Here is a 17,923-nt window from a genome sequence, read left to right as displayed (position 1 = left end):
GTGACCCAATACGGCAGCCACCTGTAGAACAACAGCGAAAATGCTGCATACACTTGCTTTCTAGAATTGGTTTCTGCTTTGAATATGAAATATGGATGACAGATAATGAGTTGGGTAATAGAGGTAGATGTTCAAAAATTACTGTAGAATAATGGCCTAGGTCAAGGAATGTTGATTAGTGTTCAAATACAGGTGTCTTGATATGAAACGGATAATTGTAATAGGCTTAAAGAGGGAGGGCATGAAGGAGACTGGTACTGTTAGCAGGACCGTCTGATTATATTGTGAAACTCTAAAAAGGACAGAATGCCATGCTGAAAGAATTGTCTGAATGTGATTCAGATGCTCGCACCCTTGTCCTTCCTTATGAAAGGAGGATCTGAATTCTTAAATGCCCTTTTTATTCACATACACTACACAGTATATGCAGAGAATCCTCTCAGAGGAATGTATGGAGCCAAAGAGAGAAGTTCCTTCTCTGTCTGACCTTGGCCAAACCTCCTACACAGATGGAAAAGATCAGTGTCAACACTACGGGCATTAAGATTTGAATCCCTCCTTTTCTTTGTAGTAATATTTTCTCAGTGGTTTCTGTTCATCCCCTTCTGGAGGGTCAAGCTCCAGTTCCTTTGAATAAAATTTAAAACAACACCATCAATGTCACCCTCGTGTCTCAACCCTCCTGTAACAGCGTCAGGCCGAAAGAGGTATGCAGCTCCTAACGCCACTCCAACGCTCGTAGAGTTTATTTTGCCTACACCTGACCTCAGCAGTGATCTGTGGCCAAATTTAGTTTGGAGAGTTGCCACCTCAGGGAGAGCATTGGGTATCATTAATCAGGAGAGGTCTTCCACTCTCTGGGTCCAGGTCAGGGTGAGAGCACAGAGATGGAGCTTACAGACAGGAGCAAGGGCTTTTGCTCATGCCAAGTTATCAGGGTTCCAGTTTATATCCATCTTTCCTTCAGCTTCACCTCAAATGCTCTAAATCATGTTTCTTTGTCCACTCACCCTAAAAGAACTCAAGTCATGCCAGAGCTGCTGTTAGATCAACCAGACGGAAGCCTGTGGCCAAGGATGAAGATGGAAACTGGGATAAAGTAGACTCTAAACCAGCCAGAGTTGGGTCCAGAACCAAAGGGGAGTCAAAGACACAAGAGCAGGTGATGTAGCAACAGAACACTTACCAATAAGCTGGTATGAGTTTTGTACCCAGTTATTCCTACCATCCTTTTTCTTTATTTATTGTTTCAAACCATAGAAACAATGCAGAAGTAACTTGTCAGCTAAAGGAGCTACAAAGTCGAGCCTTGTGGCTAGAGGCAGCGATGAAGGTTATATAGATGATCCATTGCCATCAAGAATGCAGCCCAAACCACAAGGCACAAAGCAAAGACAGAAACATGAACAAGTAATGCATAGCATACCATTCACAGCCACCACTAAGACAAATGCCACCAGTCAATAATGTTTTTTTTTTCCATTTATTTTTATGGACTCTACTGTAAGTGAATAAGTTTTAATTATATGTAAACAATGTGTGACCTCTATTTGGGCTCGGTGGGAAAGTGGAGGATAAATTAACTAAAACAATTAGTTTTACATACTATTTTAACATGCTACTTTAACATGGAAAATGCAATGTTATTTAATCATCTTCATCTTGGCGAGAAAGCTGGCTCCAGGACCTGGAGTCACGAGGAGAACAGATGAGGCCTGGCTACCCACTAAAAAGCAACCGAATGACCCAGATCTTGGCCACAGCTTCAGCTCTGATGTCAGGAAGAACTGGGGAAGAAACTGCAACTCGTGGAAATACAGCACAAGACTGAGTGAAGAGGGGGCGTACTGGGATGAGCTTAACCAGAATCCCAACCACTGGGTGGAAACTAATCATAGTGGACATCAGTGGAGAAGAGCTGCTTATGAGTACAACAATGACAAGTACTGGAACAATTCAGAGAAATCTGAAAATGAGCAACATATGCAGTGGAGCCTTAAAATGTGTATAGGCATTATTATTGGGCTCCTTCTTATTCTGGTTGTTGGCACTGTCCGCTAGAAAAACACTCTGCTGATCATGCCTATGTCAAAACTAAATTTCTTATAAGTCGCAGAATAGATGCAGTCTGGTCACGGTTTTGGGATTGCCATTTTCACTGTGATGGGCTGAAAGAAAAGGTATGTTTATATTAGAAACCTTTATTAAAAGGTTAGTTTCATGGCAAATACATGCAGTAATTGTTTTTTGTAAGGACAAAAAAGTTTAAATAAATACATTTGCTACACAGACTGGATTCTAAGCATCAGTAGTAGTAAAGTGGGGACTTACCTTGCTGCAGTAAGGACATTCTCCAAACACAATATTGAAGCTTTGGCGACTGGTGGGCAGACCTCTAAGCCACTGAGAAAATAGTCCCAATATAGTCCCGATAAAGCCCAACAAATAGCAGGCAAGACGGAAAATGCAGACTTTCTGATTATTCTAATTAGTAATGGCAATCTAGCCAGCTGTGAGTGATCTTTATGTAATGGGTTCAAAGGTATGAATCTTGTGATGACTAAATCACAGTGTATTCACCTCGTAGAGACAAGCCTGATGGAAGGGCTGCCCACAGCGTGGGTCATTGCACACCTGATCTGGGATGGCCGAATCAAGCCGATAAGAGTAGCAGATGCCACACTCCATACTGAAACTCTGATGGAAAAAGCATACATATTTGTTTATACAAATGACTTGAGCATTATGTATCAGCTACACCAGGCAACCAAAGCATTTGAAATCATTTAAATGAAACCATCTAGTCTGGCTCACAACTACTTGAGTGGTTTAAAAATAAATAAATAAAAACACACCTCCCATCTTAAATCTGCATCTTCCTATCCACATTCACCTCCATCTCTCAACCCTCTTCTCCCTCTAGCTGAGGGGCTACGATGCATGAAGGTTCATGTTTGTTTCCACAGGGTGAGAAGACTCAGGTGGGCTTATCAACCCTGTGTGTACTTGACCCCCACTTCAGAGAATCCTCCTCCTTAGTGAGATGCCAAAGCGAAACTGGAGAGGCTTCATACATCTTCCCCCGTTCCCCCTTTTCTGCTCTGCTCTCCTCTACACCCATCCACTCCACTCTTTGTGTTTGCATATTGCTTTTCAGATAATTAGAGGCTTTTTTCTCAAGCAATCCATTAAAAGGATGGCAGGTAAAATTTAAACATCTGGTCAAGTAAACTTTTCACTCTTCAGAATGTTAATGATGGCCAAGCATTAATCAGTGGTGCAGGCTGCGAATAAACACAGAGTCCTTTCAACCCACCAGCCACTGCACACGCGCGTGCGCACACACAAAGATAAATTGTGGATATATGATTAAACAGCTCTTGATAGTGCTGAGGATTCTGCCACCTTTGTTATTGTAATGATCTTATCTGTAAACAACCCAATTAAAGGAAATCTGTATCCATCTCTACCCATGATAAAAAAATAAATAAATAAATTAAAAAAAAGTTGGGGGAGGATCTTGCAAACTCCAAATGTGATTGCACTGTGCAGCTAATTATAAGTGGCAGTGTGTGACATGAAAATATGTAACATACAGATTTTTCGTGGGTGGCAGGCGATGGGAATTCTATCTCCATAACATCTCTCATATTCTGTAGGATACTGCAGTCAGGGTTCCTGAGAGAAGATGATAAATCAGGAGTAGTATAGTAAATACAATTTAATGATTAGTACCTAAAAAGGCTGACAAGTTACCCTACAAACCAGCATTATGGGCCAAACCATTCCCAATATATGGTTTACAGGCATATTGTTCATTTTACACGGTATTAGATCTATCCACCCAGGTATATCCCCTCACACACACACACACACACACACACACACACACACACACACACACACACACAGTACCTAGGATTTGTTAAAAGCTAAGAATAAATGCATCCCTTCTTTTGTACAGCAAGTGGCATATAAAAGCTAGTAATTACAATCGTCTTACCACAGATGCATGTTAGCATTCAGCTTATTCCTCAAAGGGGTGACCACTGGAAGGCAGAAGCAAAATAGCAACTGCAGTTTCTTGATTACCACAAGATACTACCAGTATTTTAAATTAGTATTTTAACACAAACATACTCAGCTGTGTGTTAAAATTATTAATAAAGAAACAATGAAAATAAATTGCATCAATCAACCAGAGAGTAGCAAAACAAGCCTGAGGGAGTGTTCTATATGAAGGCATGACCTATGCTCGCCTCCTGATGTACCAGAGCAGTTTCAATTAACTGCACCTCATCTCTCATTCGGTGCCCATCACGTGACTGCAGTGCACTGACAGACAATGCACAGCCATGTCATTTCTTACCACTAATCTTGACTTGCTCTTAGAAATGCCACGGTGCAGTGGCGGCAGAGCTGGGCATTTCCCACTGTGACAAACATTCTGACAGAGAGGGAATTATTCAAATAATTCACATAAAACGTGCTCATCATGGCTGTTCCACCCTGAGAGATCAATCTGGGAGGAATGTGATAGTGGCTCCCTCGGTTTGTCATTTGTAAATGCAAAAAGCAATATTTCTGTCTGACCCCTCGCTCAGAGGGTCCACGTCTGCCACTGTCTTGACTATCGAAGTGTGGATTTAATATCAATGAATAACATTGCTAGGCAACCGACAATATGTTCTGTGTGCCATTGTCAGCCAGGCATGACCTTGGATTTAAAGAAACAATCACGGAGGCTTAAATAGTGCAAACTGACCTCCATTCAAGCGAAATCTCTCTCTGAATCTAGAAAGGCATTATACTGCACACATATTGTAGCTTGGCCAATTCTACTGTACCAATCCTATGTTAAATGTAATAAAAACTTTATGGGATATACACTTATGAACCGAGGTAATTGAAAAACAAGGGGACAAATGGGGTTGATGGATATTGATTTCTTATGTGTGAAATGTCATTCAACAAGCGCAAACAGGTCATTTAAGATATATGAACATACATTTAGGTTGGATACACTTGCAGACATAAAAATACCCACTGTGCTCGGCTCCAAGCAGGCAACACTCTGGTAACATCTTGGGGTGTCTGGGGTCTATTTGGACCTTTATGGAGACATTGTTTCCTAGGCATACAAAGTCGAAGCTCAGCTGCTGTGATGCTTCACAAACTAAGCAAACCACAAGACGTCAGGATGGCAGAGCCTACCAATGGCGATCCTCCTCATGGAGTCTGCCCTGGTGGGTTTCTCAGGCTCCAGCACCCAGGTATGCTTGTCTATCTCATCCAGCACTGCCCAGAACTCAGCCAAGGCTTCCACAAGCAGCAGGAACTGGCTATGGATGGAAGCTAGAGTGCTCTGAGTCGAAGAGATAAGAGGGTATTACTCAGTCAACTACACCAGTAAGAGTGCTACATGTGATGTACTTATACAGAAAAGAGGAAAATAAAACCAAACAACAGAATTTAATCAGGATTAGAAGCCACAAATGGACCTCAAACCTGACTTTATTAAGCATGCATTTTGGGGGGTATTTAAAGCTGGGAAAACATTCACTACATGAAAAATGTAGCTAACATTTAAAATGTGAAATATATTAAAAAAAAGTAAATGTATAAAAGTGAAGCATTCACACTCAAAATCAAGTGTTCAAAAGCAGATTTTTGAAACAATTGGTATTCTGACAGAGTAAACAATTAAACATTTACAACAAATCAATAACTGAATCAAACAAAGCAATATTAAGACCATCCAAGACACAAACAAGAATGAACATTTTACTTGTCAGAAGGGCAATAATACACTTCCCTTACACAGTTGCCAATAAATACAGTAGGAAATGGTAGAGGGGAGGATCACTTTGTCCATCTGTCTACAGTTGTAGTTTGAGACACATTTCCCTGATTGCCTTCACTATCTTTTCAGGATGATTTCTATTAATCTACTGTTTCTTACTGAGATTCATCCCATTCAATCAGCACAATATGTCTGACAGTCACTTCATTCCAATTGTGTCAGTATTATTCATTAGCTTTTACGACCATGCTTTGAAAAACAACAGAAATGTGATTGGTATTGTGTACTTTACCACTGATCCATTTTTAATTGAGCCTTTTTTCAAGAGTCACAGCAGAAATGACAGCTCTAAAGCACGTCCTTAATGTTGAGACTGGTAACACATTTAAGTTAATATACAGGTTAACCCTGACTGCAGTGGCAGTTTTGGCAACAACTTTAAGGGAGAACCTGAGTGCTCGTAATAGTGCGTCTCTTTAGTACTACTAGAAATTGGTACAAGGCATGATCTTTTGATGAGATGTCTACAGTCAAACAGAAATTTCAAGTACATGACAGGTATGGGTGCAGTCCAGAAGTCTGGCTTAGTGGATCAGCTTTCTAAAAACCAACCCACAGCCCCCTGACATTTCTCCAGCTTCCCATCAGCCTGTCAGTAACGACTGATTGGAACCTGAAATGAGAAGCCAACTAATAGTAATTCCAACTGAAAAGGGAAGAACATATCCTATACATCAGAAAACAAGTGAATCCAAGCCATATCCCTAGATCACTGAACACCCCAGACAGCTCATCTATAGCTCTGCATTACAGCTTCCTATGATTCTAACCTACGCAAACACGCTGGGGGCGCAGCTTCCTGTGGCGCTTGCTCAGCTGTGAGGCAGAGCTAATGGTTTAAGCGTGGCGCCTCATAAATCATGGCTGCCGATTGACAGGCAATGCTGCTTGGCCCTGCTTCACTCTGTGCTGTCAGACTGAGCGGCTGCAGGTTGACCGAGGCGAGCTGCTTGGAGAGTCACACTCCCAACCTCCCCCTCCTTTAATCCCAGCCCACAGAGCACTCTGGTCTGGACACCAGAGCCTCGCTACTCAAGTTCAAGACCACGGGTTTATTTTTAATGCTGCTCAAATGCCTGTTCTACACTGGGGGGGAAAAGACAAACAAAGATGTATATGTTACAGAGTTAACTAGGGGAAAAAATACAAAAAGCAATACCAGAAAAACTACTACTCACAGATGCTCAGATCCCGAAGCTATTTACTTGTCTTAATTCTAAGATGCAATAGAATTTTACTTGAAAATAAGATGGAAATCTGTGTCAATAAAATCTATAAAGTATCTTTCTGCGAAAATATACTACAAAGTGGAAGCCTCAGGCACACACACAGACATGAATAAACCTTAAAAATCAATTAGAACCAAGAAGAACACAGTTCCAATTTAACTAAAATACTCAATTTAGTTCAAAGGTTAAAGATGGTGATGTAATTTTATTTTCAGAGCAGCAGTGACAATGTTTAGGACATAATTCTCACAATGAAATATCCACTAGCTCCTTCATGAAATTGTTTTATCACACACAACAAAAACATAGTGACTTAAGCGTAAACCTAAGCACAGGTGGAAAACTTTAACTCATCCTTGTGATCAGTAGTCTCACTTTGCTCCTTTGTAATACCGCTGACCACATAATGCTGCCAATCTAGTAAGAGTTCCAGGGAGAAGTATGGCCATATTCAGAAACTTCATTTCAAGCATTTTCCTTCTGTCACATAATTTGTGCATGCTACTGTTGATTGATGTCCTTGGTTCTCCAATACATTGCCATACATGTAAAACTGGAAGCGAGGAAACAGCATACACCCCCCCCCCCCCCCCCCAACACGTTTTGTAGGACAGATTAAAGACCTTCTTTGATCAACACAATATTAATAATCTTATAATATTGTATATAACATGTAAATTATATTAAATAAGGAAGAAAAATTAACTTGAGTAAGCTACCGCAACATAACAGCCACCTAAGAAAAGAAAGGTACCTTAACACAAGAGAGAGAAAATGAGCCAAAAATGATGGGTCACTGTGCCACTACAATGCACACAATTTAGCACTGCACAGGTGCAAAAACTCTGCAATTACTTTCCAATTAATGCCAGTTGTGCAATTATGGTTATGCATTTATATGAATATATGGCCCACGTAAATGTCTTTGTAATTGAATTCCTATTGGAAATAAGCCTAAATGCAGACACAATGGATTTATGTTTAGTGGAGTTGACAGTCTGCTCACCACACAGTTAACTATTTCAATTAAGTTTCTCTACATAATGGTCAACAATGCATATTCATAGACTCACTTAGAAAGAGAATGACTGAGGTAAATAAATTCAGTAAAAGCAAGGATAGAAATAGGTAATCTTTAAAATGCTTAATGAGTATTCTTTAAAACCGTAGATAACGAGAGAGGTAGGCTGCAAAAATGCAAGGCCACAGTAAACATGTTAAAGGTGTAATCAGTATTTTATGGAGAAAATGTGTGTGTGCGCTCTCAAGCTGCACCCTGAGAAAAATGTATGTATATTTAGGGGTGACCAGTGACCTTCTATAATTAGCCTATGCAATGACTATTAAAATTACTGCTTACCATCCCTTTTTAAAAATAGTTTTTAAGAAGTAATTTTCACAGACATCATTTAATCTTGAGATCAGGAAGTAGAAATGATGGGGCAGAGAATTCCAGAGGTTTAGTACCATGACATGGACTAACCTGAGGAGAGTCTGGTGTAAGAAAGCAATGCCAGGGACATGGGGGTACGCAGGTGGTGGGATGGCTGAAATAGGTTAGCCAGAAGGATGCTGTCTACACCATGTAAGGCATTCATTAAATAATAAGAATTAATATCTCAAAAGCTTAATTATAGAGTGGCACTGTTTCACTTTTACGATTTAGAATCTTAAATGAATGTGTGTAATTTTGTTATAGGACAAATCAAAATCTCAAACCAAGAGGATAAGCATCTCATGAAAGTTGTCTGCACTGTACACAGCTGGCCACTGGGCTATTTAATATGGTGTGGTACATGTCACTTCTCAATATAACTTATATAATAGAGCTATGGTTTATGTAGTGATGAGAAAACTAGGATGTAAATGATTCAAAAATAACAATGGGCTGCACCTATTTGTGAATTAAATTTTAAAAAATAACACTCCTCTAAAATATTAAATGAAATTTGACCACATTGCTACCACATTATAGCACAAGACAAAACACTGAAACCACAGAATGAAATCTGAAAATACTGAAAACCTAAGAATATGGAATGACACTTAATACTGAATGACCTCCAAACTCCTGAGTTGTATAAATGTATATAATTATATAACAGTATAAAATTGCACTGACATTGTAATTTTCAAAAACCTAAAAAAAATAGAAATCCAAGAACCACTACAATGCAGCCTAATGCAAGTACCAGTAATATACCTACATTTTTGCACTGTGATTGCCTTTGCTTTTATTAATTATGACATTTAAGCATTTGGCAGAAGTGGCATATGTATAGTGGTGCTTGAAGGTTTGTGAAACCTTTAGAAGTTTCTATATTTCTGCATAAATTTGACCTCAAACTTAATCAGATTGTCAAACAAGTCCTAAGAGTAGAAAGAACCAAATCAAATAAATGAGTCAAAAATATAAGACTCATTTATTTATTGAGGAAAGTGATCCAATATTTCATATCTGTGAGACAGTTAGACTGTGTACACATTCAGGAGATTCAAAACCATCATTACCCTCCCCAGGAGTGGTCAACCAACAAAGGTCAAGGCAGGAGCAAGGAGTGTAATAGTCAGCGAGGTCACAAATGAACCCAAGGTAACTTCTAAGCAACTAAAGGATTTTCTCACAGTGGCTAAGGTTAATGTTCATGAGTCCACTATAAGAACACTGAACATCAATGGTTTGCATGGCTGAGTTGCAAGGAGAAAGCCGCGGCTCTACAAAAAGAACATCGCTGACTGTGAAGTTTTCTAAAGATCACAGGGGTAAGCCAGATGGCTACTGGAACAATGTTTTGTAGACAGATGAGACCAAAATAGGTCTTTTTGGTTTAAATGAGAAGAGTCATGTTTGGGGATAGGAAAACAGCATAAAAACCTCATCCAATCTATGAAACACGGTGGTGGCATCATCATAGGGCCTGTTTTGCTGCATCTGGGCCAGGACGACTTGCCATCATTGATGGAACAATGAATTCTGAGTTATACTAGCAAGTTCTAAAGGAAAATATCAGGCCATTTGTTTGTGAGCTGAATCTCAAGAGAACTTAGGTCATGCAGCAAGACAACGATCCTAAGCACATTGTTCTACAAAAGGATGGTTAAAGAAGAATAAAGTTTTTTTGAATGTCCAAGTCAAAATGCCAACCTTAATCCAATAGAAATGTTGTGAAAGAACCTGAAGCAAGCAATTCATAGGAGGAAACCCACCAACATAACTGATCTGAAGCCGTTTAGTTACAGAGGAATGAACTAAAATTCCTCCTAGCCTGATGTGCAGGACTAATCAATGTTTAAACACATGCTTATTACAGATATACATGCTGTGTTATAGCTAATAAAATGTACTATACGTTTCTCAGTTTCACCTAAGGAGATTCCATTTAAAAACTAGTGGACAAATGGTTAGGGCACACATGGCAATCAAATGGTTTACAAATAACTGGCAGCATGTCTCGTGTGACGTGCGATTACTGTCACTGTCAATGAGGTATGTACACAGATACATTCAAAGTCTCCAACTATCGAAATATAGCAGTCTACACATGGCATTTATGATAAGGAATTGTGATGGAAGGGTACACATTAAGGATGCATGAAAAAAGAAAATAAAAATTGTGGGCTTTGAAATAATGATTAATCAGTTCTGATATAATGGCACGGAGCCTTTATGATGTTGGCATTCCTAAATGCTACATACACGTTTTTAAAGCCTACATAGTTTTGGATAATTAAGTGTTGTTGTTGTAAGCAAACCAACATATTAGCCATCATGTCAATGTGAATATCCCTGGTATTAGCTATTGAAGTTCTTTTTGAGTCAGCTTGAGTATACTTCCTTGTTGTGTTACTTGCTTGTTGATTATAGTGGAACGATCACACACTTTGACACTTGCTGCAGATGCTAGAGCTGCTCAACATATTGTTCGTTTATCACTTTTTTATCACCTTGGCCAATACTAATATCACAGAAGGCTGCAGCATGCAAATGAGCCATTAACAAATTCTGATTTTTTTTATTGTGTATGAGAATCCTGACCATTCCCAGACATTTCAGGTAAGTATACTGCAGGTGGTTAAATTTTGGCATTTCCACGAGCCAATAAAAGAAAATTGTGGTCAAGATAATGTAGGCCAAACTTTAACCACCATTTCAAGGTTTCATATCATGCTGCCCAGCAGATACTCATATGCAGTTGGAAAGAGCATTAACCCTTCTGTATAAATGTGTCTTGTTACTGAGGATTATATCCACAGCTGAGATAAGAGTAATTTCTGTGTTTCACACCTCCATATAAACACTGCCATGCCTTTCTGAGAACACACATGTACTTTTGATGTACGGATGTACTTTGTATGCCTTGAATAGAATTTATCTTTATCTTTACAGGTACAATGATGATTATATACTTTGTCTGCCAAATTACTTTGGGGTAATAACCAACATTTTTAGATGCATCAGTTCAGCTGGTTCCACAAGACTTTCACTTCCACTACTTCTGAGTTTCAAAAACAAGGAACTATACACATAAGGCACAAAGGGGGGGGGGGGGGGGGGGGGATTATTTACATACATACATATACATATATATTACAAACACACACACATATATATATATACATATGGCTGGACAGAGGCTCATCACTGAGCCACACTCCTGCAGACTCACACCTGAACTGGCTTGCTACAGCACACTGGATCATTTAAATCTGCTCAAAAGGCAGGTAGACAACCCTTTCTACACCCCCCCCCCCCCCCCCCCAAAAAAAAAGACTGGAGGGTGCATTACCACAAGAGACCAGTAGCCCATCAGGGCCACAGCCAGCAGAAAGCCATGTGGTGCTGAGCTGGTTTTCTCTTTTAGAGCTGGCCTTCTCTCTCTCCCTGTGTGTGTGTGGGTTTTTTGGGGGTTTTTTGTTTCGGGCAGCACTTCCACTTTTATTGCTGGCCTCTCATTGAGCACACTTTCAGTCCCTCACAACTGTAATCTATTTTTTAAGAATGAATACAACATCAAAGAAATACCATTGTACATAACACCTTTCATCATAAACACAAACGTGTCTTCAAATGCCAACCTTGAAGTAATTAGCACCATTGTGCTTGTAAAATTGAGTAAAAAGAGAAAATTACAATAATACAATGAAAGCCAAAGCATCTTAAGAATTCTCAAGTATATAAACAGTGAAGGCAGTGTACCTGTGGGCTCCATGTAATGACCAGTGGGACAGGCAGATCTGCTGAGCATTCTGGAGCTTCTATTGGGTACTGAGAAAAGCAGAAAATAGGGCAACAAATTCACTTTCTTTTCCTTCTTTATAGCAACTTATAGACACTATACAATTTAGCTAGTGAAAAGAAAACAATTTCCTAATCGAGAGAGGAATGTACTGAAATGTTTGAAGGCTAAATAATTTTCAAAATAAAATAAAATTACATCATTCTATTTCTGACTTGTACCATCACTCCAATGAGAAAATCAGCCTTGATAAATATTGTACATACTTGAGATACCTTTCACCTTTCATGCTGTTCCTGGAGTTTCTATACTCCAGAAAAAAAGGAAAATCATTTACTGATATCAGTGTGCTTTACTGCGCAAAAAAAAAAAAAAAAAATCAAGCCTACTGAATCAACCTCAAGCATCTAAGATAGTGCCTTAAGCGTCGAGATAAAACTGTAACGGATTTTTCCAACCTTTGTACCATTAAAGCATGATTTCTAATTCTACACACAAGTATCAGTCCCATGCCCACGCAGCATGGCTGAATGGGAGGTGTTGGCTGCTGGAAGTCCAGTGAGAGGTTCTCTGCTCATAGAGGATGAGCAGATGTGAGGTAGAGGGAAATCGCTGCTATTTTTACCCCTCAGCGGGCAGGTGGTCACAGAGGGTTCCTCACGCCCTGCTGAATCTCATCAGGACCCTGTGCCGCGCCAGCAACCTGCCGCTGGCATCTCTACCCCACCACGACTCCAAGCCCGGAGGCACCTTGGCCCCGCTCTCCATCCCTCACACGCACACGGAGTGGGTGCTGCCGCACCTCTCGCCTAGCTCAATTTCCTGCTTCTGCTGTGGCCCCTGTAATCACTTTATGGAGATCACTCGCTGCCTTATCACTCCCTCTGCACATCTCACCTTCACTCCTCTCTCCTTTAGGGGAAGTTACAATCTCACCTCTACATCTCTGTGCACAATCTTACAGTCACAGCACATCGGTGCCACTCATCTGAACTTGTTTCAACATATCTAAACTAAGTTTTATTTATTTTTAAATTTACTTATAATTATGATAATTTTTTTTTAATTATTCTCAGTTTACTGATGTGCACACAGTGAATCTGGATATTGCGGACTTTAACCTGATGTAAATGTAACCTGATGTTACCCGAGTAGCTTAGATTTCAAATTCTAGCATTCCTGAAGAAACAATTCAGTTAGATCAAGACTTAGAAAAGCCAAGAAATTCTGAGTAATAAAATATTTCAGTGGGATATAACGTTTGCGATCAGGTTTGTCTTACCTTGGGCTTAAGTGCGACTGTAATGGTGTGTTGGCGGCCAGCAGAGTCATCTGCTTTCAGCTTAAGAGTACAAAAGTCTGTATTGATGTAGAGCAGCCTGGCAAGCAAAACAATACAGGTGAACATTAGTGCATGCAAACTCATATGCATCAGACACAGGACAACCATGAGTGTATATGTTCATATTCTCACCCTGCGTGAACATTGTCACCAATAAAAACTTAACCCTGCAAGGAAATCAAATCAAATAATAAATAAATACACAGACCCATGCATATATTAATCTACTACCTTTTTCCCTGCTTCTTTTAAACATGAACATCAGAGCAGTGCTGTAGCTCTTTTTGAAGGAATGTTTTACTTGTATTTGACCCGGGAAGTCTTCATTTCCACATTGCTGCTCCAGTTCACTGCAGATTTATGCTGGTTAATGTCCTGCTGCTCCACCTGACATAGTCCCATCTTTACTGATTATTCTCGAGTCATGTCAGGATATAACACATTATTGGCTCCAACACACACACACACAGCATCGGTGTATTCCCCTCAGCCAAGACCATAAGACCACACATTTACACTGTCACATTGCACTTAGCTCCACATAAAGCTCAGACAAGCACTGCCATACAGCTGATACCTCTCTAAACCCAGCTCCCCTCTACTGTTTACTGCTACAATAGAATAGAACGAAATGACCCATTTTCTCTCCCATCTTACATGGCAAAATCACCCCCTCATCGCACTGTGAAGTAGCATCAATTCTTCCACCACTTGCATTCTTCTGTTGTTGTTGTTCTTTTTTTTTTGCCAGACCCTGTATCTTGCTCATTACCTCATTCAGTAACTGTACATCTAATTAACATATCCACCAACATTCTCATCTCCCAGTATGCATGAAGCATTCCATCACTTCCTGAACAATCTCACTTCTCATGCTTAGTCTTCTCTCTTTACACTCCATAAAGCAAGGAGATGAATATTGCATTCAGTTACATGAACCTGTGCCTCAGAATCACACAATTCATTCATTTCCACTGAACGGAAATCCTTTTTCCAGGCCAGAATGCCATTCTGGTGCTCTGCATTCTACGCAGATCACCCAGCGAAGTATCTGGCCTTGCTGGCATTCACTTCAGATGATTGAAACAGCTTGACAGCTTGATGTCTTGCTGTGAGGATTGATGAGAGCATTACATTTGCAACTACAAAATCAGCGGCGCTCATAAACGTTGGAGGGAACATTTGGTGTGTGTGCATACAAACAGGCCATGGATGGAGATTAAACAGTATAAAATTTGTCTGAAAGAGTAATTCCAAAATGTAAGCTGTGATATTGTCCGGCCGGCTTTCAACGATTCTGTATCGCAGCTATTGAGAGCCAGCTGCTGAAAATAGTAAATGTTATTCCGTTCTCACAGGTGCCACCAGAGATCATGTGTTTTAAAATATAAGTGCCAGCTAGGCTGAGATGGTGAGAGCTACAGCCAATAGGAAACATTTTCAGGTGTCATTATCCTGGTGGGGTGTTAAAAGACTACGGTGAAACCCTCGGTTTCTATCCCCCATATATGTGCAAGGCGTGACAACCTCCCACCATAGCCCCAGTGCATCGACTGTCACTAAAAAAAAGGGGGAAAAAAAATGCAGAAGAGTTTTAGCTATGCATATCTGAGCAGGAAGCTCACCCCAAAATAGAAAAATAGATATTGTCTTCTTTTTAATGTCATCAATTTTGCCTTAATTTCTAAAAAGTACAACTTTCACTATACTATATACTTGAAGAATTATAGTTACGATATGATCATCTGTAATTTTTCTTAATGCCTGACACTTTTGAGCTATTCTGAGGATAAGAGGGGAGTGAAGAATTGACCCCATCTTTACAGTAATTAACACTAAACATGCCTTCTTCAAGGCAACTAAAACTCATTAAAATGACCAGGTTCTGCAGCACTTTCCCCTTGCCTACACCAATCAGAGTCCACAACTATGTCAGACTTGAGGCTATTACCACTGATACAAATTAAGGATCTTAATTAATCTCAAGTGCATTTACAGATAGAGCTGGTGTACAATACTACTGACTGCAATTCAGGGCTGAAATGGGCACCTTGTCTCGTCTCTCATATAACTTGGACATTTCCCCATTAAACTTGAGAGCGGGTTCCCAATTAGAACAATTTGCATTTGCTAATATCATAATTATATCTCGGAACATTAATAGAATGAGGAAAGTACGAATCCTACCTAAAATCACAGCATGACACATGGCTTAGCGACCACATTAACCCTCTCTGTTACAAATGAAGACCAAACTGATTGATTTTTGCCTTTTAAGACTACGTTTGATACTGCGGAGCGGTGTAGATTAGGATTGTGCATGTCATTAAATCATATGATTCAGCGCACTGATAAGGTCATTTTGGAAAGAGATTATATAGATATGTTTTCTCAAAGCAGTAGTTGGACGCTTCTCAAAGCAAACTGAATAAACATGTAACTGAAGCTCCAGAATCAAGGTCATGCAATGCTGAATTTATTAATGTAAGGAAAACATCAGGAAAGCAGAAAAAATAGATTAAGTGACCATGTCGTACTTATCCCAGCCAAGACTCTCTATCTCTGTGATAAGCTGTGAATAGTACTGAGGCGGTGGCATGGTGTGACATCCTGGCTGGTTCTTCAGTGCCACTTCCTAACCAAAGGTAATGCAAGTATATAGAAACATTCATCATATGGTAATAAGGTAAATAACTAAATGTATAAACCATGACATGTGAATATATAAAACCTAACAATAAAAGGAGCAAGCAAACATCTCATGGAAGGTAAAACTACAATTAGAAAAATTACCAATATTGTCCTTAGCTCCAAAATGAAACTGACCAAATCTGAAGAATGATGTAACCTCTGTAAATAAATAAACAAACAAAGACCAATCACAATTTAGTTTAAACCACAACCATTTAAATCTGTTCCTACAATTTGATTAATGAGAGTGGCCAATCTGAGTTAATTATTATTTTAAAAATAATGAACGTTACTGCGCAAATTACAGCTAGACTGGTTAAACATAATCTTGAGCCCCTGCAGGCTCAGAAATAACAACACTGACTATTCTAGGTTAATTATACAATGAACCAATCTAAGGATATAAACATTATTGATTTGCTGTACCTGTTTTACGATATGTTCATAACCTTTCAGCAGCCGTTTCAGCTGCCAACAGCAGTACAATCTGCAAACCAACAGCTTTGAAAAATTAGTCAAACAATCAGTGGCTACACCCATTATCCAGATAGCTAGCTAACTCTAGCACAGAAACTATGCGTACATGCGGCTCACAACACTACAGCTATCTACTGCTTAAAAGTTATAAAACTCATTTAAATAAGACACGATTTCTCGTACTTTGCCTGTTTCAGTTGATGGTCTGAGGGCAGAATTATTCTTAATCTGAAGTCTCTCTCCTGCCAAAGAATACACATTCTTACTACGAAGTGGAATAGAATGCATTTGCACCATTAACTACTATGCATGCAAGTTACCTAGTTATAATTACATTGTAGTGTATAGTATATAGTACGTACGTATAGTTATAATTACATTGTAGTGTATAGTATATAGTACGTACGTATACATACACACACACACACACACACACACAACCTCTCTGTCTCTCATTTATATTTATATATATATATATATATATATATATATATATATATATATATTTTTATTGCACATACACACACACATACATACATACATCGCGAATAAACTACTTAACCTAGCTCCCTGGCTCTGACGCTATACAGGTATGTATAGGTAAGAGTAGCCTCTGCTAGCTAGCCAGTTCGCTGTTTTAACCGTTAGCTACTTTAGCGTTGCCTCAGTAGCTAAATGCACAGCTAGCTATCCTCATTTACCAACCTGTACTGACACGAAGCCGTCGTAAACAGTCTTCTTCTTATCAAGAGCAATTAATAAAGGACACTCTACGAACATGCTATCAGGCATTGTGAAACAACAACAGAAAATCTAATCAACAGGAAGCCTGGGGTCCACTTTACAGTATGCTAAGACTAGCTACATTCCAACCGCTAGCCACTGTAGCTAGCTAGGTTAGCTGGCTAGCTAATTAACAACTTTCCAATCCCCACAGACAGCCCGACGAGATTTACAGTCCGCTAGCATAGTACACATGGGGATAAGGCATAAGAACAGCTAATATTCACTGAAAATGTCTTAACCACACGGTTTTAACTAGTCCGCTAGCCACTCAGTTTACGTGACTTGTTTCCCGCAATGT

At 39.5% G+C, this 17,923-nt stretch overlaps 2 protein-coding genes across 5 annotated transcripts in view; one reads left to right on the top strand and one right to left on the bottom strand.

Annotated features, from left to right (window-relative positions):
- The window catches only part of vrk2 (VRK serine/threonine kinase 2), a 13,446-nt gene extending 11,157 nt beyond the window's left edge, over positions 1-2,289 (top strand). For both annotated transcript variants that reach the window (XM_027024317.2, XM_035531376.1), the window contains 3 exons: positions 1,019-1,162; positions 1,261-1,410; positions 1,675-2,289. In XM_027024317.2, coding sequence (XP_026880118.2) covers positions 1,019-1,162; positions 1,261-1,410; positions 1,675-2,061 — 681 coding nt within the window. In that variant the 3' untranslated portion in view covers positions 2,062-2,289. The remainder of the gene's footprint in view (positions 1-1,018; positions 1,163-1,260; positions 1,411-1,674) is intronic.
- fancl (FA complementation group L) lies at positions 2,076-17,923 on the bottom strand. 3 transcript variants are annotated; one of them, XM_027024315.2, is made up of 14 exons: positions 17,545-17,923; positions 17,023-17,081; positions 16,789-16,849; positions 16,498-16,521; positions 16,209-16,306; positions 13,612-13,708; positions 12,290-12,358; positions 5,215-5,365; positions 5,048-5,131; positions 4,004-4,049; positions 3,597-3,678; positions 2,581-2,697; positions 2,332-2,403; positions 2,076-2,168 (listed from the first exon to the last, which is right to left on the bottom strand). In XM_027024315.2, the coding sequence occupies exons 1-14, from the start codon at positions 17,629-17,631 to the stop codon at positions 2,133-2,135; spliced, it is 1,083 nt and encodes a 360-aa protein (XP_026880116.1). In that variant the 5' UTR covers positions 17,632-17,923; the 3' UTR covers positions 2,076-2,132. The 3 variants fall into 3 exon arrangements, with proteins under 3 accessions (XP_026880116.1, XP_026880115.1, XP_026880117.1); XM_027024314.2 differs by having other exon boundaries at positions 16,465-16,521; positions 17,545-17,922; XM_027024316.2 differs by lacking the exon at positions 5,048-5,131 and having other exon boundaries at positions 16,465-16,521.

The sequence above is a fragment of the Electrophorus electricus genome, chromosome 11, assembly GCF_013358815.1.
Source record: "Electrophorus electricus isolate fEleEle1 chromosome 11, fEleEle1.pri, whole genome shotgun sequence".
Classification (NCBI taxonomy): domain Eukaryota; kingdom Metazoa; phylum Chordata; class Actinopteri; order Gymnotiformes; family Gymnotidae; genus Electrophorus; species Electrophorus electricus.
The sequence above is the reverse complement of the archived record's forward strand: the minus strand, read 5'-3'. Positions and strand labels throughout refer to the sequence as shown.